Source organism: Phragmites australis, chromosome 10 (genome assembly GCF_958298935.1).
Source record: "Phragmites australis chromosome 10, lpPhrAust1.1, whole genome shotgun sequence".
NCBI lineage: Eukaryota > Viridiplantae > Streptophyta > Magnoliopsida > Poales > Poaceae > Phragmites > Phragmites australis.
Window position 1 is genome coordinate 32,246,329 of NC_084930.1, and position 23,358 is coordinate 32,269,686.

Here is a 23,358-nt window from a genome sequence, read left to right on the forward strand (position 1 = left end):
CTCCTTTTAAGGTAAAATTCATAGTTTTGTCGTGCACATAGATTACAAAAGCTTTTGTATGCAATTCAATGCATGTCATATCTTTTCTCGTAAGATTTTGAAGTGCTCGTGTACTGTCTGCAATATGCAAAAGAGTGACAATTAATTCTCACAATTGTGTTAGCTTGTGTATAAATAGTTTACAGTAAGCTCTATCAAATCTTTACTTTTGTTGTGATTGTTCTATCTTTGTTATTTAGATTTTTTCAAAGGTTGTTTTGTTTAAAACGTCACATAAGTCTATCCTCAAAGATACATATTGTCTTTATAGTTCAAGTATCACTTTCGTCTTTGTTTTGTATGTCATACATAATATACGGTTAAAAAGTATACATCTACCGTACATATTTGTAATGTTCTAAGATAGTTACTTGTTGATCCGTCATAAATTGCTAATCACTCTAAAATGACAATGATTTGCCAGTCAGGAAAGTCGTTAGAATTCAGAAACCATCTGAGGTGGCTCCACGGTGCACCCCATCCACCGTTTCAACCTAAACCACTTGCGCCGCCGCGCGCGAGAAAGTCCAAAAGCCCACGAAAAAGGCCCGCGTATTCACACGGCGACCCGGTCACCCGACCAGTTCCGCGCTCGGCACTTCCACTTCCACTCCCAACCGCGCTTCGCGCGCCGCCGCCACCTCTCGCTTCCCCGCGGGCGGCCATGCTGACCGGGCGGGAGAGCCTGGTCCGCCTCATCGGCCGGCGCCGCTGCTCCCCTCTCCCCGCCTCTCTCGCCGTTCTCCTCTCCTCCCCCTCCCCCGCTCAGGTTAAAGTTAAACCCGCGGCCCGAACCCGCGGAACGCGCCGCCGAGTCCACTGGTCTCGTAACGTGTCCCCGTTTTTTGTCCAGGCCGACGACGGGGGCTCCGGCTCGGGCGAGGCAGCGAGGAGTGCGGCTGCTTCGTCGTCGAGAGGGAGCGAAGGCGTCAGCGTCGGCGCGGAGTGGGTGGCCTGCCCCGTCTGCGGCGAGTCCATCCGTGGGTCGGATTACAGCGTCAACACCCACCTCGGTCCGTCCACGAACCCCCGCACTCGTCCTGAACCCGTGCAATGTCGAATGATCCCTAACGTTTGCTAGGATGGAGCGTGGAGACTGCTCGGTCGGTTGGGTTTGTTCCGAAATGCTAGTAGCATCCAAGCTGACTAAAATGTTGATACTACTTTGCACAAATTAAGGCCTAGACAATACCTGCTTGATCAGCATGCTATACTTATCGTAACTATTCTGAAGATTCTGGGGATCTTGGTACTGTTGCTAGTATTCTGGGTGCGTGGCAAGCCTGCCACACTTATCGATACTATTCTGAAGATTTACTTTTGTGTTCGTATTAATTGTGCAGATATATGCCTTACAAGAGGTCCGAAGCGGAAGTTGACACAGAGCACACTTCTTAATTTCAGATTCAGTAAAAAAATCGCCGCTCAGCCCACTTCAAACAGTTTGAACAATGAGGCTGAGACAGAAAATATGAAACAGATCGATGAAGATTTATCTAGTGATCAAGCATTCTTCTCGTCAGATATTGACATTGGGAGCTCGAAGGGTAGTGCTCTAATTCCATCACCTGGTTGTCGGAATGGCTCACTTGACATTTCCGAGACGTTCCATACCATTGTACCCTCAAATACTGTCTCGCCAAATGTGAAGGATGTCATAAATGCTGGTGCAGTGGAACACTGTTCTTCTAGCATGCTTCCAACAGTAGCGATCTCTGGCAGTATTGATACATGTGTAGACATGGATTCTAGCACCACTGTTGCAGTTGACGCTGTCATAGTTGGCCGGAGGTTCCATCAGAACATTGAATTGCGAGAAGATGCAGGCATTACTTTTCTGAGAGATCCTCGAAATGCTAAGGACCCTAATGCTATAAAGGTTTCCATCTTTTCTAAATAAAATTTATGTTAATTCCTTCCATGTAGGAAATTTTCTTAATACCATTGGTAGGTGCTTTATGCAGCATCTGAATCCGAGGAGATGCTTGGATACTTGCCTCGAGAGCTAGCTAAAGTTTTGGCTCCTCTAATGGACAAACATTGTGTTGAATGCGAGGTGATATTCTCTTCTTATGTTGCTAAAATGGTGTAGGATAGCCCGCGACCACCAGTTTAAATTGTTTATTAGACATATGCATGTGACTTTATGCAGGATGCAGTGCACTATGCTGACAGAACTACATCTATTACTATCTTGCCTTCAAATTCTTTTTTGTTTATAAAATAGATGTCTATTAGTGATTAATAGACTAGCCATGGTTTCTGTAGTAGTTTCTCTGTAAAATCTCACCTGAAGCTATCTGAATGAATGCTCAGCTGCTTGCTGATGCTACTGAAAACAGTTAATTAAACATTTTGGCTAGTTCTCTTGACACCCAACAGTTGTATAAAATAAAGAGTTATAGGACAGTTACTGTGCTGTATCAGCGTAAATGCAAGCAGTGATCCATTTGGTTATATTATTGATTTCGGGAGGTGATAGTTATCGATGCCCACAATTTCTGTTTGCTTATTTGGTTAAGTAGTGTGTTTAGCAGCAAGTCCCCTCGTACAGTCAGTTTAGAGCGTTTCTTTCAAACCAGAGGGCACACTTTCCTGTTCCAGTTAACGGACCAACAAAAGTTCATATGTCACATCTCAGCTTTGCTGATGACATGAATTACTCTGTTTGCTATAGGAAAGTTGTAAGATTTCTGCTCCAAGTTTGACTAGGTCTTTGGCTATCCTTTTGCTTGGAAGTCAATAACTATCCGTCATCTGATGCTTACTTTCCTTCTCTTATTAGGGATTTGTGGTTGGTTTGCCTGAACGACAGCTTGACAATGTTCCCATCCAGATTTCTATTCAGAAATGTAAAACTGGCAATCAGAGAAATGATGATCCGAAATATGGGCAGCCCTTATGGGAAAATTTCATCCGTGCTGTTAGAAGTGGAAATTTTCAACGACCTAGCAGTGCAATATACCAGACAAATTTTAATTTGATGATAGCGAATGTTATGGCCAATCATACACATGTTTTTAGTGATAAAGAAAAATCACTTTTAGGTTGTCAATTTGTTCTTTCCTTCCCACTTACATCTTTTAGTTTCTCAATGAGCATGTCTTGACTACTATATATGTTTTTATTCAACAGGTTCTTTTAAGTCGTTATCAGATGATGGGCAACGGCTTTTTGTTAGGATCTACACTCGAAAAGGTTAGCTTTCCTGCCAACTAGTGCTAGGTAAAATGTTAATTGGGCTTCATTTCTGCTCCTACGTATGTGCATACCTTTAACGTTAGAGGTTTAAGAACTGTAACAGTTGAGCAAGTATAGGAGATGTATTACATGCAATTGGCAGCACTAATTTGTCAAGGGGAACCTTCCTGCACCCAACTTGCCTTTTTTTTGAAAGAACGTTCCGATCCCTGCACTACTAAACATTTTCTATACCTTATTCTATGCTCATTCAGGTGATAAGGATTGTGACTCACGGATTTCACATTTGACATGCCACAGTTTATCTGTTGGGTATTGCAATGATGATGTTTAGTTTTGTTACAAGTTTTGTATTAACTGATGCATCTGCTGACTTTATCTTTAACAGCAGTGATTCACAATCAAGTTTAGGGCTTGCGTTGCTTCAGTAGCTTGATTAAATTATTAAAATGGAGCCTCTTAGGCTCTTACTGAAGAAATATTTTCAAAACAAGGCTTACTGAGCGAATAACTTCGCACTTGGCTAACTTAATTTCTTTCAGGGCCATGGTTCCGAAAGAGAAGTATCTCATATCATGAGATATCAGATCTGGAGCATGCAGTCATGGAGTTGAAGTGTAATAACCTGGCCTCTAAATTTTGGTAGTTGGTATGCTGCCAGTGCCATCCTTTAGCTTCTTGAATGAAAGTTTTTTTAATATAGTGGCAGGTTATATCGACATGCTTTCTTGTACCGATGATCCATCTGAATATGATATGAAGGAGATTCTTGATGTGTTAAGTGCTCCTGAAATGAAGGAAATTCTAAAGCAGCTTCCTAAGGTTTTCAATCTTGTCTTCAATACTTTCTGACCACACACAAGTATGTTGTTTGCCTGTTGAGTAAATAATCATATCCAAGATTGCTGAAGTGTCATTGTTATGCTATTCCTTTCGATCGGTCGATGCATTTTTTGTTGGTGAGATTCAACCACTGTCCAAGCATTGTCCTCTTGCCATTAAGAATCACCATTTGCTGATAACTTACCATTTTGGAAGCTATACACTACTTTAGGGATTGCTTAGTAGAACAACGGTTTAATACTAGTATAACAAGCTATCAGTATCTATTTGGTGATCATACGATTGACCTAGTGTAGGACCGAAAATGACGACTAGAGGGGGGTGAATAGGCGCTTTACCAATTTCTTTTGAAACGGATGACCTTCTCCTTTTGTCACCCAATGCACCTCAAAAACCAGTAGCGGAAGTAAAACCGGAGAGAATCAAGTTGCTAAGAAAATATTCAGAAAAAACACATGGCTCTCGTGGATGTATATGAACACTAGGTTTCATTGAAACTCATCTCACGGTCATTGCCATAAAAGATAGCAACTTGAGGGAAAAAACTTTTGAAACAAAGAAAAGATCACCGGTAGAAGAAATTCTCGAAGTTGATGATCTAAAGGCAAAAGGAATTTAAGACCCACTTGTATACGTATTTATGTGAATTTTATGCATCTAGCAACAAGAAGAATAACTTTTTAAGGTGGAAATTTTTTAGCTTAACAACCGGAACGAGAACACACAAAAGAGAAAAATTTGCAAACTTGCAAGAGAACCAATAGATGTAAACTAGAATGAGGTGAATACAAGCATAAAAGTAAACATAAATTTCATTACTTGTAGAGGTCAGTCCTATTTTACGCGGATTACAAATATTTTCCCTTACACAACTCTCACATAATACATAGACTAAACACTTATCTTCCTCTCTTTTAAAACCCTAACACAAAACTCCCATTATGAGTGACTCAATGGGCTCAAATGGTTGATTCCAAGGGCTCAACTAGCTCTCCCCTTCTATTTATAGCCTTGCCTCTTTGACCCATAAGTTTTCTAGCTTGTTCCTAAAATACCTCTCTCTTTTGTAATACACTTCTATCTACCATCAATGATATTTTGGTCTCTTTTCTCCTCCATCCATTGGACGACCATGACGCTTTCATGACTTAGCTTCACCTCGACATAAGCTTTGCGATGATGCCACATGCACTTCTATCATTCCCACAGTTTTGAGACCAAATCGAGAAATTAGACCAAACCGAGAAACCCCTTGCACGCTTCTCAAAGCGTGACTCACTGTCGCTTGACCTCAAACAAGCATCCCAATATTGACACGTGTACTCCGTTTTACGATCTTGACCGCCGGCAAGTATCTCCTGCTCCCGATCCATCAAGCCGTCTTATCACTTGCATCGACATCCCATTCGTTTGATTTTGTCAACACGTCATCTTCACCCATTTTCTCATGCTTTACTTGACCTCCATGTGCACAATGTGAGGAACCGTCCAGATAATATTCTAATTAATCATTAAGTCGATCATTTGTGTAATCATGATTATACGATTAACCAGAATATCACCCCGTTAGTTCTGACATGTGTTTTGTGTCCAAGATCGGAACACATGCCTTTACAACAAACACATCATCACAAGACATAATAAAGAACAAATAATTAAATTAAGTTACAAGTCTTTAAATAGATTAACTTTACAACAAAAACATAAATCGAACATTGTTAGAGTAGCTACGCAACGTAAAGAGTTATATAACGACAAAAGATAGGTAGCACTATTGCCCTAAGACGCCACCTCAAAATAACAATACTTGAGTAGAATGACATATTCCTGCCTGTCGCCAACATCGACGGGCGTAAAGTAGCCAAAGACTAAACCTTCCAGACACTTCCACGAACACTGTGTTCATTAGACATATGAAGTAAGCTGGTGCATTGGTTAGGCTGAAGGACATGACCGTGTACTTATAGAGTCCATAACGAGTGGAGAAAGCCGTTTTAGGAACGTCCTCCAATAGAATCTTTATTTGGTGATAACCCAATCTGAGATCAATCTTGAAGAAGAAACGAGCATTGGTCAATTGATCGAACAAGATGTCAATGCGGGGAAGTGGATATTTATTTTTTATGGTGACCGCATTAAGAGGACGATAATCAACACATATCCTCAAGGTATTATCCTTCTTGACAAAGATAGTCGGGCATCCTCAATATGAGGAGTTCGGACGAATGAAACCCTTTCTCAAGTAATTTCTTCAACTGTTTCTTTAATTCCATTAACTCATTCAAAGACATACGATAGGGTCTTTTAGACATCGGGGGTGTTCCGGGTTGGGTGGCATCCCCAGTAATTCTTCAGGAAAAACATTCGGGCACTTGCACACCATTGGGATATTTCAAAGGTCTGTGGTTGTGGTACACTCCAAAGTATAGAGATGTGGACCACCCTCTTCCGAGTGGAGAGGGTCCGGACACCGATAGAATTTTTGAGAGATGATCCTCCGAGCGCAATCAATGAGAGCGTCATATTTGGTCAACCAATTCATTCCTAAGATGGCATCCACTCTCCTAGTATCAAGAATGATCAAGTTCGCAGAAAACAGAACTTCTTCAATGAGGATCTCGGCCAAAGGAACGACTTGATTGGTTTGCAACTAGGTACCAGGTGCATCAATATGATATGAAGAAAGTAGAGTCTTGGTGACTATATTGTGATGCAAGACGTAACCCTCCTTAACGAAAGAATGAGTTGCTCTAGAATAAAAAAGTGCAACTGCAGGGTGGGAATTTACAAGTATCGTACCAACGAGCACGCTGTCGTCCTCCTGATCCCCTTCGGCGGTGATGTGGTTCACTCGACCACGCTTCGGAACTTGCGTAGCCTTGAATGCATGCTGAGAGGGTTGTGCTTGTAGTGGTGGCCTTTGAGCAATCGCCACGACTCCTATCTTTAGAAAACGACACTCCCGCGCAAAGTGCCAGACACGTCTACAATTGTAGCATGGGCCGCCGGGACCATCAGTCACACTTCCTTTTGACCTTGTATGCCTTAGAGTCTGTCCTGGCGATAAGGAGTATGAACGTCGCACCACCCACATGGAAGACAGAGGGAGTTGATTCTCTGTTTGCTGATGTTGATAGCTCTCGCCTATAGAGGATGATGGGACCCTCTTACGCTTCTTTTTCTCTTGATGGTTCTTCAACTTGTGCTCGACGGTGAGAGATGTGCTCACCAATTTATTGAAGTCAGCAAACTCGTGAGCGCTTAAACAGTCTTGCATCTTGCTGGAGAGACCATTTACAAAGCGATTTTGCTTCCGAGCATTGGTACCGATTTTTTTCCGGCGCATATTGTGCCAAGTGGTTGAACGCTTGCACATATTCTATGACCGACTTGCCTCCTTTCTTGAGGTCCAGAAATTCCCGCTGTTTGATATCCATTATCCATTTAGGGATATGATAATCGTGGAAGGCTTGACGCAACTCCGCCCATGAGACGTGATGATCGGAGGCGTGCATGGCGAGATAGTTTGTTCACCATGCGTTGGTTGTGCCTTGGAGTTGATGTGCGACGAAGAGGGCCTTCTCGCGGTCCTCGCATCGAAGAAGAGCGATCTTTTGCTCGATGGTGCGCAGTCAATGATACACATCGAGAGGATCCTCAACGCGCGTGAAGGTGAGATGACTAGTACAGAGGAAGTCCGAATAGTCATCACGACGCCTAGCTACTCCTCCTTGAGGAGCTGTATTGCGCACGAGCGCCTCAAGCAGGGTGGTCTATGCTTGCCGATTCTGCTCGATTTGCATGAGTACATCCGTCATGCTCGGCGGTGGAGGCGGCATGGGATTGTTCTCTTTACCCCTCAGTAAGATCACCTGAATTGCCGTGGGTCCTCATCTTGTCGTTATTTTTCAAAGTTAGTGACGATAAGATATTGACAAGGGAGATACGAGTAGGAATTTAGACAACAAGGAAATAATAATTCAACATGAATACGGTCAGGCTCCTTAAAGCCCACTATATGTAAATGCGTGCAAAAAGGGAGATAGGAATGAAGCATGCTCGATCCCCATCTATACGTTTCTTTCTTGAGTGCATCACTCTCCATAAGCATCAAAAACCATAATCATCACATGAATGCATATAATGACCCACCAGTCATCACCCTTCGTGCGGGAAAATAAAATATTCGCGTGAACGGTACTTGTGCAACTCGCCGCACAAGCGACGTTTTATTTGTTGTTGCCAATATATTCATTTCCCGTACCATCGTTTTATGAGACATCTCATGTAATCGCCACATGGGTAGACGACCATAACTAGCATTATATGGTGGATGTTTATACGTTATTGCTAACGTATTCACTTTCAGTATCATCGCCATACGGGACATACCAGATCCTTACCTCCTACTGGTTGAGTTTCCGATATTTACCGCTATCGGGATGCGTCCCTTACTTTCTTACCTTTTTCGTCATTGTGTCGATGTAATATGAGTAAAATGATAGAATAATAAATAACAATCAACCAAATTGAAAGACATATTAACAATCATAATACTCATACAACATAAAGGTACAACATACATATCTCATACATAGTGCATAATATATCTAAACTTAATCGTCCAAAAATTCGCGAAAGAAACTACGCCCTATTACATCATTCCTGACCACCGACTTAAAGTCACTCGTGATACGGATCCTGAGCAAAGTTTCCCGAAAATTCATCCAAGAGATGAGCTTGCGGAGTGCTCGAACCGTCAATGGCGTCGGGGTACGTGAGATGCTGCGACTCGCATTGCGGAACTGGGGCACTCGCAATCCAAGGGATGCTCGAGTGCCTCGACCATGGGGACGAGGTACCCATGTGCCTTGCACCACCAGAAAACGGTGAGTCTGAGGTGCCATGCTATCAGCGTCATATGGCCCTCTCCATACAACACCTTGCGGTTCACCAATCTGCAGCGCACTTGCGGTTCCATCGTGTGTTGCATCTGGTTGTAGCGCCTTCGCGTCTCCTATAAGTCAGCCACCACGCAACTGTAGGATTAGTCTAAGGAGCGAACCATGCTGTGCTCGTTCAATGGGGCCACATCCGGAACATCTTTAAAGTTTTTGACGTTGTTGCCCCGGATGGGAAAGTAGACGAAAGGCTATTCTCGTAGAACCGGTAACTCGTCACGAAGGGTAGCCATTGCTTTCTACGTCACCGCTTGAACCACCATTTCTTCTGAAGTTCCAATTGCCTCAAAGTATTGAGGGTTGGCTCCGCCTTTTATGATCCTTGCTCGAATGTCCACAGTCGCTAGGTAATCTACTAAGCTCGGCCCAACTCCTTGAGCATACACTGTGTATTTCGGCGCATAGGTGAAATTTGCGTGCCAAAGCATCTCGCGGAGGAGTGCGGGAAAACCTCTCATACCCTAGGCATGAGTAGCCATCACCAATGTAAGAGCGGCAATCCTTAACCTATTAAGAAAGAGATGAGTTAGAAACCAATTTAGGCATGTTAACAACCAGAAGAAGTACGATTAGCTCTAAGACAAGATGAAGAATAAAATGGAGCAAACACTTTGGAAATAAAGATAACTTTTAGTAGGTTGACACATTTTATTAACCCATTCTAAGTATTTTTAGCCTACTTTATTAAACTAAGCTCTAATGCAACGCTGTGAGGAACTGTCCAGATAATATTCTAATTAATTATTAAGTCAATCATTTGTATACTCATGACTACACGATTAACCAGAATATCATCCCGTGTAGCGAAAATGACCCTATTAGGTTATGATTGTGATTTTAGTGATTAATGACAACATATTCATTGGGACTAACATGTTTGTCAAGAATATATGTTAGTAGGTCTTATGGATGCAATACATGAAGAAGCTACCGAAGCTGGGACAAAATTTGGTTGAATTGGAAAAAGTCTCAGTAAAAATGACTTCACCGAATGATCCGGTGTTCACATGGTTGAACACACCGGAGCATTGTGTCCAGAGACATTAGACCTCATCGGATGATACACATCGGAACATTTCTACCAGAGAAGTTTGCAGCTGTTGAAGATCGAAGGTCAACACATCGGAAGATCCGGTGATGAAGAGAAGTGCACCGGACAATGAACAATGCAAAGACGAAAAAGAAAAAGATCATATCGGATAGTTCGACGATTGATTTGAACTCACCGGAGGAATGTACCGGAGCATTGTTGACAAAGGGGAGAATGCAGTGACCTCACCGGAAGGTCCGGTGCTCTGGAGATTTTTACACCGAAGCATATTTTTCAAAGAGGTTTGCATTGGCTCGGCTAGCTGAGGATAACACACCGTATGGTCCGGTGATGAAGTGATGGGCACCGGAGAATACACCAGAGCAATTTACACAGAGAAGATGTTGGCTCGGATGGCTAAAGTATACTCACCGGAAAGTCCGGTGATGAAGGTGGAGTATACACCGGAGTATCTGATGTTCACAGAGGCTTGAGTGGGGTTCCAATGGGTAGTTTGGAAAGTATACTCACCAGATGATCCGGTGTTAGTACCTGTTCTTACCGGATCATCCGATGTTAACAGCTTTTTAAAGTTGTTGGGTTAACGGCTAATGCGCGAGTTTGAGGCTATAAATACCTATCCACTCAGTCATTTGAGCGTGCTGGAGTCCAGATAAGTTCATATACATCTGAGAAGACATCTAAGCCATCAAAGTGCTTAAAGTGATCATTTAAAACGATTAAGCACAAGATTAGTGAGTGATTAGTGCTTATAGGCCTAGAGAGTGAGTTGCTAGATAATTGCTGCCTAGAGAGTAGATCAAGAAGTGATCCAATAGTGTACCTCTTGGTACGCCGACACCTTGGAATTTGCTGACTCGCCGGCAAGCTTGTTGACCCTCTGACTTGGTGTGGAGCGGCGGCAAAGCGATTGTGCGGGGACGCGGAGACCCTTGCCTTTATGGTTCAAGCTCCGAAGTGATCATAGCGGCGAGGAACCGGAAGAGAGGCTAGTGGTAAGACTTTGCCTTGGTGGTTTAGTAGCTCATCCGAGTGGAGGCCTTGTCTTTATGACTCGGTGGCTCAAAGGCTATGACCGGGTGTCGACCGGGAGCATATCATTTGTGAAGCTCCAACGTGAACTAGGGGTGGCATTCATGCTATCGATACCACGGGAAAAAATCCTTGTGCCGAGTTTGCTCTTTCTACCTTATTTACGTTTCCGCATTTACTTACTTGCAATTACCTTCTTAGATGGGTTGCAAGCGCTTTGATCGGTAGAGTGTACACACTAGATAAACCTAAAGCACATTTAGATAGAAATTGATATAGATTTATCTTGTGTTATTTTTTGGAGCCGAAATAGTTTTAAGTGTCCTAATTCACCCCCTCTCTTAGGACGTCACCGATCTTTACACCCCGGTAGTCTCGGCATGTGTTTTGTGTTTAAGATCGGAACACACGCTTTTACAACAAACACATCATCATAAGACATAATAAAGAGCGAGTAATTAAATTAAGCACATCCTAGTTTGAGGTCGCTCTTTTTGCTTTATTTCTATAGTCAAAGGCGTGCATGTAACTTTGTAAGGGTTCCTATCCTTTTCATTCTTTTTTAATATAATAATACACAGCTCTCTTGCGTGTTCGAGAAAAAAATTAAATTAAGTTACAAGTCTTAAAGTAGATTAATTTTACAACAAAAGCATAAACCGAACATTGTTAGAGAAGCTACGCAGCGGAAAGAGTTACAAAATGACAAAAGATGGGTAGCGTCATTGCCCTAAGGCGCTATCCCAAAATAACAACACTTGAGTAGAATGACACTACTCCTGCTCGTTACCAACATCGGCAAGCTTAAAGTAGCTAAAGACTAAACCTTTCTTACCTGAAAAACAAACGAAGCACGTGAGTACGAAGGTACTCGCAAGACATAATCCATAATGGACACTTATGAATAGTTCGACTCCAAGGAGAATGCAATTTGGATAATTAAGGACTTGGTCACAAAGTTAAGTGAATTTCATATGCAAGAGCAATTTTGACTCAAGTGTAAGCATCTACATTTAACCATAAACAACTTTCTATCCTAAGATCATTACTATACCATAATTATAACTTGAATCGTATCAAAACTTCAACAACATCACCATATATTTCCCAACATACCATCACAACCACAATCGAAACTCTACGATTGATGTAAATGGACAGAAGCGTGCTCATAACCTAGAGCGTGACAATTCGAATTGTTTATACCCTGCAGGAGTACTCTATTACCCACACGACTTGAGGACCATACTGTTTGCGTGATCACACAAGTCCACACAAGAGGTACTCATGTTAACCTTTTCCAAATAAATCTCAATCGTTTGAACATGCGCCTCGGCATGTGGGATTCATCTAGAACTCCCAGAGCAAACTAGATACCCCTTCCAAACCTATTATGCCGACAACATCCGAGACTAGCACGTCAAAAGATCATAGCTACATAAGGTATTCGGCTCATCCATCCCATATACGGATACGTGGTAAGTACGGATAAGTGTTAAAGCTAACTGCAACAATGAACGATGCTTAATCGATTCAAGCGAACCTATAGCATTCGAGACTCCCTTCTCGAGTCATCCCTATTGATCGCTCGAATCTCAGCTCATCCTCACTAACTTACACCATCCTCCATCATCATTATCTTTGTGATATAAAGTAAGTCCTAAGCTCGAGAACGATGGTCGAATCACCGCTCGACTTCTACTGAGGACTTATGTCATGCTAAGCATAACACATTCTTTTTAAGTTAGACCATTATGTGACATGAACAATCCAGGTTAAAAGGATCAAGCGATAAACAGTGTCAATGGAGGGTAATGCAACAAATATGATCTTACTCAAAACTCAATATAAGACTCATTGACATGCGAACATACATAAAGCATAACTTATCAATTGACACAATATATGATCCAAAATAATAGAATAAAAATGCTTAGATGATTGCCTTGTTGATCAGCTTTATAAGCAAGTGAAACAACTTTCGGATCGCCCTCGATCACGTCTGTGTTACACTTCGGTCCTTCGTTCACTAAGAAGAACACATGCAATGATGAGCATGAAAAAGATGCTATGAAAATACTATAAAATTTTAATGGAGATGTGGTAGTGGGTAATGAATATAATGCAGTAAGAAACACTCGAATTGAAGCACATAGGCTCATGGTATAAATGATTTATTTAAGGCTATTAAAAAAGGACTGTGACTAAACTAGATATCAAGATTAAATGAACTTCAACTATTTAAATAACATTTTCATACCAAAGTATATTTTTCCTAGATAGAACTGATCAAAACATGAATTGTCCAAATGGTTTCATAATTTTAGGACATGGTATTAATTAACTGTGATTTAATTAAACTAAAATGTATTTAATTAATTAATTATCAAAAATTATTTTTTTGGGTTCTAACATTTTAGTATGTAGTTATACTCATACGAAGCTAACACAACTAGTTTCATGATTTTTGGAGTTCGTATGAATTAATTATGAAATTTACAAGCTATCAGCAAAGTAAACGAAAAAGAAAAACACCTGATAAACAGTACAATCCGAATGTTCCGGGTTGAACTTGGACCCTTTGGGTTTCGGAGTCTTCGGGTGAACCTTCGGATGGGGGTCCTCGGGTATTTTTGTTTAGGACCACTCGGAACCTCCGGGTTGAACTCGGACCCTTCGGGTTCCGAAATTTCCGGGTGAACCTCCGAGTGGGGGTCCTCGAGTATTTTTGGTTAGGATTATTTGAAACCTCTGGGTTGTGACCTGGAATCTCTGGGTTCCTACAGAATACATATTTTGCGACATTTTCTCGACCGATTCAACTTGCGTGTCGAATTTCCAACCACTTAAACATATATAGGTACTAGACCAAGTGTTCTAGACCTATTTTATCCACTCCACAAACCCGATTCAAAGACTATCTCATCCATTCTCCTCCTACCTCTCCATGTCATCAAGAACAAGAGAGGCGTTGCAATACTCGATTTGCAGCCCCTAAACTTGAATTCATCTATCCTAAAACGTACATTCCCACCAAAGAAACCTAGGAGAACTCACCCAAGGTTCTTGTTATAGTCGAAGACCTTTAGGTGGAGAAGAAATTAACGGAAGAAGCTCGGAGCAGAGATGAACAAGCTGCTGAAAATTTCAGAAAAGAGATGTGTGATGAAATCGGTTGCCAATCCTTCAAATCTCCATACATGCAACAAAAACTTGGATGGATTGGAAGCTAAGGAGGAGGGGGATGTAATGGTATAACATGCATACCTTAGTTTTGTATCCTCAGGGCAGATTCCTAAGGAGAAAAGAGAGTTTGAGAGGGAGGAGGAAGAAGGAGTTGCTGTCCTCTCTGCTGGTTTGGGCATGGGGGAGAGAGAGAATGAGGGAGGGGTGAGGCTGCTGTAGCCCAAAGAGAGGAAGGTGAAGGTGGTGGGGCCAGCCAGCTAGGTGGGTTTCACATACAAGAGAGGCAAGTATTTTTGTAGAAATCTATTCCTTCTCTTCTTTCTATTAGTCCAAACGAAGTGACTTAAGCTCCAAAAATTCTAGGAATTTTTGTGACGCAATTACAAAACGAGAGGAAATCTTTCTAAAAGGATTCACCCACAACACATAAGCGGAGGTTAAACTAAATAACTTTTACACTGGGTATTTTCAAAATACATAGCAATTATCAAGCATCATTAGAAATGACAAACGCTCAACAATGGTTAACAAATAGTATGATGCTCATGATGCATGATTATGCTTAATGACATGCTTCCGGATTTTGGACGTGACAACAGTTAGGATCACCCTTGACTCTACCCGGTCTCCTCGATCGTCCGGCAACAAGCACCCCGCTTGGCCCTGATCATCCTGTTAAGTTGCATTCATCGTCTGCACATCATAAGAAAAGCAAACATGTTTTCCAACTCCATCTGTAGTTAGTTCAAAATAAGAAATCTCAGTTCAAAGCACAACTCGGAGAAAACCATGAACGTTGGATGATCCGGTGTATATCCTTCTTGAGCGTCGGACCATCTGGTGTGTGCATCTCAGTAGAGCCCTTCTTCTGGAATTCTCTTTTGCAAGAATTAGTTCAACGATCTTCCAGTGTACACGTCGGACCATCTGGCATGTAGAAGTCCACCAGAGCCAGTTTGCAATCTCTCTGCAAAAAATGCTCTGCCGTTCATTTCACCCTAACGTTGGATCATCCGGCGTGTACTTCAAGTTTTGCCTCTGTCTTGATATGCTCTGGCGTGTACTTTGTCCAAACGCCAAACCATCCGACGTGTTCAACTTCCAGAGCGTCGGATCATCCGGCATGTACAATTTTTCTGGTTTCAGAGACAAACACGTCAACTCGATTTTCTCTGCAATTTTGGTTAGTTATGATCATAATTGCAGTACATATACATACTTTTGCAATATAAAAATCATCAAATCAAATCAACACACTTATCAATCACTCATCACATATAAATCAATGCACATTTCCATTTGTTTTATCACCTATGTTGCATCATTGAAAAATATCTATGAACACATGGGGATGCCTGTATAACACTGAACAACATTGCACAAAGATGATACTGCATAACCCGCAAAATGATTTTACTGCTAAGGTATTGGATGAGACAGTAGAGCATTGTCCGTCTATCTTGATATCCATACTAACACGATGAAAATAATGTGTACACCGAAGTATAGTTTTCCCCTTCAACAATGAGTACAATTTGTGATAGAATTGTCCGTGCAGACATAGATTTGTGCTATCTACTTTCAGTTTCTTTGCATTCTCTATCTTGTTTTCTCGCTGGATATTTTTTCTGTTTTTCTTTTCAGGATAGCACAAGCTGCACACGTCGACATGAGCTTCTTAGCACCCTTCTGTCTTTTTATCATAATGGTACCTGGTAAAGCCTCTTTGCTTGTTGCATTCTTGGGCATTATGGCCTCAGCCTCATGAAAAATTACCTCTGGAACATGCAGTGCAACACTACCAAAGCGAATCCTAAAATTGACAGGAGCCTGTATAAGAATTTCTAAGATTGCGGATGAACTTCTGTGGCGTGTCCAGGTGAGCTTACTGCTTTTAATCATGAAGCTTAAATATTGCTTAGACTGTTTATTCTGGCAACCGTATTATTTCATCCAACAGCTATTTTCGCCATCTATGATAATCATGAGCAATCATGCAGAGGCTCTTTTTTCTAAATGGTGATCAAGATCTTTCATCCTTTCTATTAGTGGAATTTGGTGTAGTAAAGTTCCCAGACTATGCTTGCAGCGTCTCTCACCGCATATTTCAAGAAAGAAGTGATCTACTTGAGTATGAAGAGGTGGAGTTTTAGTTTCCTTTTCAAAAAAAGAAGAATAATGTGCCACTCTCCAGTTGTGCTTTATATCTTACATTGCAAACAGGCTATTCGAGTTGCACAGGTGATGGATGAATCCATTGTTAATAGTAACATGGAATTTGTGACAAGATGCATTGATTTGTCTGAGAGTCGATTATGCACTATGCCAGAACAAGAAAATGGCACTTCATCTGAACCTCTCCCATCATTCTTTTCACGATTTTCAGCTTCCTGGGTCTATTCGAAAATACTTACATTAGGTGTCTCTGTTTATGAACGCGATCGCAGGTAAGTTGTGATAACTTCTAAAATTGTGGATCATCTTAAGCACTCTCTTCAGATCATGGATTTTATGCTTCTTACAAATTTGGTTGAACTAGAAACCTTAGCCACACTAGAACTAAAATTCTTTTTCCCTTTTGGGTTGTGTTGACATGCCTTCTGGTTCGTGCTACATAATGGGATGCTTTTGTGTTATAGCTGGTAGATACTTTGGGCATTTGGCACAATTGGCACTTGGTTGCACACTTGCACATACACTTTTACAGGCAAGCTGTAAACTTTTATCTTGAATATAAATGTTAATTAGGCGGGGTAGCAAAATTGAATTTTTTCATTAAACCTAATCGAATTGTAGATTTTCTTCAGTCCTGACTGTAATGCATCCACATGAAGAACCATTTCCTGTATTCGGTGAAAATTGTACTTGTAGAAAATTTTGCATTGCCAGACTCCACATGCGGGAGTCCCTACTGATACAAGTGTCCAAGGAACCAGTGCATAGAGAAAACTGCTGATTATTTTACTGATGGGTAAAGACTGAGTTACTGATGAGCGGACCTTTTCAGTCAATAAATCTTTTGATTGTCCTGTTGAAGCTTTGCAGATTTCATTAGCGAACAACGAAATTACAGCAGAGTCTAGGCCACCAAGTATGTAGCGTCTTTATCTCAAACCCACACACCCAAGCACCCAAGAGTCTAAATTCCTTACACTATTTTTTTAATTAATTCCCTATAAATTTTCTTGTATCTTTTTTTTAATGTAGTTTCATTTTTCCACACATATGAGGCAAGTTTTTAAATCAAATTAATGCCTATAAAGCTTTAGTAGAATTTCACATTGTGACCATTTTTCAAAAGATAGTAACACATAGTTGCTGCTTCACTGCTCATGCTCTTTTTTTTAAGGGAACACACCTCATGCTCAATTCTCAAGGGGAGAATCTATTCTCTTAGTTCCTTTTGGATTTGAAGGGCTCATTAGCTTCTTTCCTTGGAAAGCGTGTTCCTGTTTGAAATTTTGTTATTTTTTTGGGATCCAGATTTCACGCCAACTAAATTTTACAGGTATGAAGATGCAATACGAATTCTTAAGAGACTACTTAGTAAAGTTGCTTGTGATAGACGGCGAGGATATTGGAGTCTGAGGCTATCTGTTGATTTGGAGCATATGGGTCGCCCAAATGAGAGCCTTTCAATAGCTGAAGAAGGAGTAATTGATCCATGGGTCCGTGCTGGTTCAAAGTTTGCGCTGCAAAGGAGAGTGCTGCGTTTAAGCAAACCTCCACGACGCTGGAAAGTTCCCAGTTATGCAGATTATGTTAAGAGAAATATAAAAGAGGTACATATCACCCTGATGTTCCTAATTGTGGGGCAAAGTTCGCTCTTTTTTTGGTCCTTTGTATTTTTCATGTAAAATAATCTATGCTTGGAATGTTTCTTCTATTATTAGGTCAACATTGAAGGAAGGCCATTAAATTGTGAAACAGGAGCTAAGAATGTATTTTATGGTTATGATGGGGAACTTTGTGGGGTCGAGCAGTTGGCTTTACAATATTATGCTGATGAAGGAGGCGGTTGGCAAGGTACCCATTCGGAAGGTGGCATTTGGATGACCATCTTTGGCCTTCTAATGTGGGATGTAATGTTTTCAGATATGCAAGATGTTTTCCAGTCTAAATTCCAGGTATATGCCCTATGAACCATGCCTCTTGCTTTTTCTTGGTTAGAGTTACCAAACCATATGTTTGATGCTGGCAATTTCCTGGCAATCATTCTGCTTGTAATAATGTCCTGTTTCTTGAGTGGATGGAATGTCTTATTTTCTGTAACTTTACTGTAAACCCACCTTGTAGTAGATTCCTTATTAGATCCGTATTGATCTCTGTTGATAGATTGTTGGACCTGATTGTAATCTTTTAATTGGGTTTCCTAGGGGTGAAAACAGGCCAGAATTTCCCCGTCTGTCCGATCGCCCAAACCGTTTTAGATGCTAATCGGATCTTTGATATAAATCTCGGATATCGGATTGGATCTTGGATAGTTGTATCGGATATTAGATTTAGATGTAGGTAGCTAGATATCCATTGGATATCGGATATATCCGATGACTATTTGACAACTATCTGAGTCTATTTTCCGGACTTTGTAACTTTTTCATACGGAATCAAATGAAGATGATCTTTATATGAAAATTGTAGCTCTTGACGAGATCTACAAGTTTGTAGTCGATACTTTTTTCATTTGAAGTTATTAATATGCAAATAATTAATAGAAGCTTCAACCAGTATATTGGGTATTCGTAATTTCTCCGATTTCCTTCTAACATAACTCCTTCCATGGGAGTATATTATTGATTTGTTTGTCGGACCTCTAATATAGTTGAGTTTTGGATACGTGCAATACTCGAACAATTATAACATATGCCATATATATGGTTGTTGTTTTTACTTAATATTCGAATAAATATTCGTTACTGATTTTGTCCGCATCCGACTCGCTATATATTTGATCTGTATTCGTGATCGAGACTCCCCACATCCATATTTGTACCCGACACCATCCTTGTCTGGCTCCGATTCCAATGAAGAAACGCGAGATAGGATATAAGATTAGCGATATCCGTCCGTATCTGATCTGATTACATTGCTACATATAGCACTTCTCATAGCTTGATTTTTGTTATCTCTTGCAGACAGCCCCCCTTGATCTGGAAACAGATGACTTCTACAAATCAAGAAAGGACCTCGTAGAATCGCAGTTGAAAAAGATACAAGATGGAATGGCTGAAGAGATGCTAATCAGCTCCTGGGAGCTACACCAGGGGACATCTTGCCAGGGTGTTAACTGGGGCCGTCATTCCTTGACTGATCTACGAGCTGTCGTTGCATGCATAGGCGGACGTCGCTTGGTATCGCTCCTCCGCCATCTAGCCATGGATTACAGGAGCTGGTCTAGCGGAATGCCCGATCTGCTGCTATGGCATTTTCTTGACGAACGAGGCGTAGGTGAAGCTAAACTTGTGGAGGTCAAAGGACCAGGGGACCAGCTGTCCGAGCAACAACGTGCGTGGATTCTTGTTCTCATGGATTTTGGGTTTGACGTGGAAGTTTGCAAAGTAAGCCCAGTTTCCAAGCGGAGATAGCTCCTTTGATCCCTTCTAAAATTGCCCCTGGTGTAACAATTTCATTTTATTGATTATTTATGCATGATGTATTCGATTGATTAGAAGGGCAAAACTGTAACATGTACAAGCGACATTGTTCAAAGTCCAAATTCGTATTGATGTTGTAAAACATTCTTACCACTTTGTGCAATGGGATTCTAACAAAGTTCTGCCAGTCGGTAAGATTGGAACTAAAAGAAACTAATGATTTGTCAATTTGGGTCCAGCTCTATTGGTTTGCTTCAAGTTCCTATGGTAGCCGGTTGCTGAAATAATCTTTGTGTAATTGGTCAGTTCTGTACTATGATTTTGGAAGCTGCCTCTTGGTTACAGAGCAGCAACTAAAACTTGTCCCGGATATGGAAATATAAGTACATTCATAAAGAAGACGATATGCTCAAACTTAAAAGAGGGAAGGATTTGATATCAGTAATTTTAATTGCATTTGGTTCATCTGAACTCTGAATCAACAGTTTTGTGACTATTATTACCCCCCAAAATCACAAGACTGAGCTTAGCTAAAATTCTGAATAAAAATAAATGAAACATGAACAAAAAAATGGAGTCTGTTTGCGGGAGGCGAGGCTCTAAATATTGTGTTTGGGAGGAACAGTCACGAGTCTGACTGTGAAGATGTAACTGAGATTGACACGGTACAACAATATGCAAGTTCCCAGCTTCCAAAGGTTGTTTTTGCAATGGCCATGCCGCTTTGATGCTGATAGGTACTTAACATCTTTACTCCCCTTTGTGTAAAGTCCATATGCTGGAGCCAACTACAAGTTATAGATCATCCAACGCTCTGTAGTTGTCGGAAGCCTGTCTCAAATATATCAGTCCGGCCTCCTCCAGGCCAGGTGCTGCCATTTGATCTGATCCTAGATGAATATGGTGCTAAACGCCTCCTCCAGTGCTCTTCTCTTACCCAATTCAACAGTCCATCCACCTGCTCTTGCTCCTCTCTCCACACGCAGTCTCATTGTTTCCTCGTCATCTCCTTGAAGAGGATCTGATCGACCACCGATTGGTTGGGGTGCCATACCTGTTGGGCGAGGCTGAGCCAGCCCGCCAGGAACAGCAGCAGGAGCATACTGGCCTTGAACTCCCGCCCCGCCACTAATGCCCTGTGAGCTTCCAGCAGTCTGTTACATGTTGCAAGAGAACCAGATGTTGGCATTTATAGAAGAGCAGTCTAAGAAACACACAAAATACGCTAAACTGCATTAAAGCAACACATTAAATTCTTTCGTTAAGGAAAAAGAAGAATATCAGTACAGAACAGAGAGACATAAAAGAGAAGCTCGCACCAGTTCTTTACGCCAGACATGCGATGAGTCAAACCAGATGAAACTGAACATAATCATCTATTATAAAATAAAATGCAAAGTGAACATGACATGTCATACCTTTCTAAACCTCATTGCAGTCATGGCATGGAATCAGATAAGTAAGCAGGGAATGTCTAAAGCTGCATGACCTCTCTATGCAAAGCATATCGTCTAAGGAGATAACAGCAGCAGCAGCAGCATTTGTCCCAAGCAAGTTGGGGTAGACTAGAGATCAAACCCACAAGATCCAACTAAAAAGATGATGTGAAAACAATAATGAAGCATCCTAGCAAAGGATTCAACTTGCTAAAGGTTGCCCCTATGATCACCAAAGCATTATTGCTATAAAGGCCATTTTTCATCTTAGACTAAAGCGTGCTTATATCTGATAGGATGCCAAGGTGAAAAAATCTGAAAGTTCGCACTTGACAATTTGCATTAGCATTTCACTGGTACCATTTTCTGATGATATTTATTAGAGGTTGCATAGTTGACCTTATATAGTAGTACGGCATACTATCTATACAGGAAGACTTCCAATGACCCAAAACTTGATGGGATTGCATATGTAAGTACACAATCTAACTATCAAACACCTAGCACTACTGCTAAAGAAGTTAACACATAATTTCAAAAAAAAAATGTATTTCTTGCAAATATCCACTAACCGTATCATTGGTATTGGCCTCTCCAGGGTTCATTCTGCTTGCTTTAAGTGCTGCCGCAAGATCTTCAGCCTATAAAGGAATACAATTGACAGAAAAGAGAAACTGTTCTCAATCAGAATATATGAATATGAGTAGAAGTTTAGAGTAAACATTTCTACAGGAATTTCGTTACTCCATCAGAGACTACAGAAAAGAATAACACACCCTTTTTGCTCGGGACAAGTATATCTGCTCTGCATTTTCTTGTTCGTACCTCGCAATTTTAGCTTCGATTGCCTCGACATCTACGCCTTCGATCAGGTTGAAAGCTTATAAAAAATATGAAACAGTCAAACCTTGCTAAATCCCCCCCCCCCCCCCAAACACACACAAACTCACAAACAGGGAACGCAACTCACTCATATCCTCCACTTCTTCCAGATAATCATTGTAGTCCTTCAGAGACGGGAAATGCTCCTGCGTCTTGTTGAAGCTGAATCCATATCCATTCAAATAACCAAAGTTAGCAGGGACCCCAAGTTAGCAGCTTGACAGCCAAAATCCTTTTCTTTTGATACAAAGAACAGGGAGAGTTCAGGGTGTAAAGCGTACATGCTGGCCATCCTGCGGCGAATGGTCATCTCCTTCGCCCACGCGTTCCCGCCGCCTCCGGACACCACCACCATCTCGCCGCCTCCTCCTTGGCCTCAGGTTCAGCTGCCGCACTGCCGTGGATCGCACCGTGGCGGTTTCGAGCTGGGAAGTGAGCAAGGCGGCTAGGGTTTGGAGAGGAGAGAGAAGGGGACAAGTGGGAAGAAGAGTAGGCCTTGAACTGTAATTTGAGAGAAGTCAAGGGTCTTTCCTAGAAAGTACTGGTTACATTAATCTCAGCCGTCTAATACCAATCGAACGGTTCGAAGCTTGAGCATTGAGACTCTTGTCCCTTACATCCACGTCGCAAACCCCATGGTGCTTGCGGTTCTCCTCCGCAGCAGCTCGTCGCAGCCGTCGTCCACATCTCCGCCACGACTCAAAGCCCTAGCCATCATCACCACCACTACAGTCAAGTCCCACCTCCGACCCCCACACTCCCATTGCTCCCTTTCGCCGTCCCCGTGTGAAGCTTCTCCTGTACTCTACTGTGGACGCGCACACTAAAAAGAAAAGAGCCTATTCAAATTAGATGTAAGAGCATAAATATTTATTCAAGTTCAAACCTCTTATATGATAATAGTCCTATATCATACGTATTATCTTATGAATTAGTTAAACTTATTATAAAGTGTCTTTCATCCCTTTACAAGCCGGATCTTCACCTCTTTATATAACAGGAAAAAAGATATACATATAAATGAACCATGCTAAAAACAGGTGACAGATCTACGCCTGACAAAGTATAGCTATTCCTAACTCATCATGATAGTGGGTAAGCACACCTACCACACTCTGATTGTCCTATACCAT

At 41.4% G+C, this 23,358-nt stretch overlaps 2 protein-coding genes across 5 annotated transcripts; one reads left to right on the plus strand and one right to left on the minus strand.

The window, feature by feature from the left end:
- The first annotated feature begins 595 nt into the window (after window positions 1-595).
- LOC133930783 (fanconi-associated nuclease 1 homolog) lies at window positions 596-20,120 on the plus strand. 2 transcript variants are annotated; one of them, XM_062377513.1, is made up of 15 exons: window positions 596-808; window positions 893-1,052; window positions 1,383-1,918; window positions 1,991-2,095; window positions 2,825-3,086; window positions 3,175-3,237; window positions 3,783-3,857; window positions 3,944-4,062; window positions 15,958-16,028; window positions 16,105-16,192; window positions 16,314-16,454; window positions 16,537-16,760; window positions 17,822-18,095; window positions 18,207-18,440; window positions 19,449-20,120. In XM_062377513.1, exons 1-15 carry the CDS (start codon window positions 704-706, stop codon window positions 19,896-19,898), a joined length of 2,907 nt encoding a protein of 968 aa, XP_062233497.1. In that variant the 5' UTR covers window positions 596-703; the 3' UTR covers window positions 19,899-20,120. The 2 variants fall into 2 exon arrangements, with proteins under 2 accessions (XP_062233497.1, XP_062233498.1); XM_062377514.1 differs by lacking the exon at window positions 1,991-2,095.
- Window positions 20,121-20,316: 196 nt separating this feature from the next.
- On the minus strand, window positions 20,317-22,725 carry LOC133930784 (uncharacterized). 3 transcript variants are annotated; one of them, XM_062377516.1, is made up of 5 exons: window positions 22,507-22,725; window positions 22,314-22,387; window positions 22,120-22,223; window positions 21,916-21,984; window positions 20,317-21,043 (listed from the first exon to the last, which is right to left on the minus strand). In XM_062377516.1, exons 1-5 carry the CDS (start codon window positions 22,578-22,580, stop codon window positions 20,798-20,800), a joined length of 567 nt encoding a protein of 188 aa, XP_062233500.1. In that variant the 5' UTR covers window positions 22,581-22,725; the 3' UTR covers window positions 20,317-20,797. The 3 variants fall into 3 exon arrangements, with proteins under 3 accessions (XP_062233500.1, XP_062233501.1, XP_062233499.1); XM_062377517.1 differs by having other exon boundaries at window positions 20,317-21,061; window positions 22,120-22,205; window positions 22,507-22,724; XM_062377515.1 differs by having other exon boundaries at window positions 20,317-21,061; window positions 22,507-22,724.
- Between the last annotated feature and the right edge of the window lie 633 nt (window positions 22,726-23,358).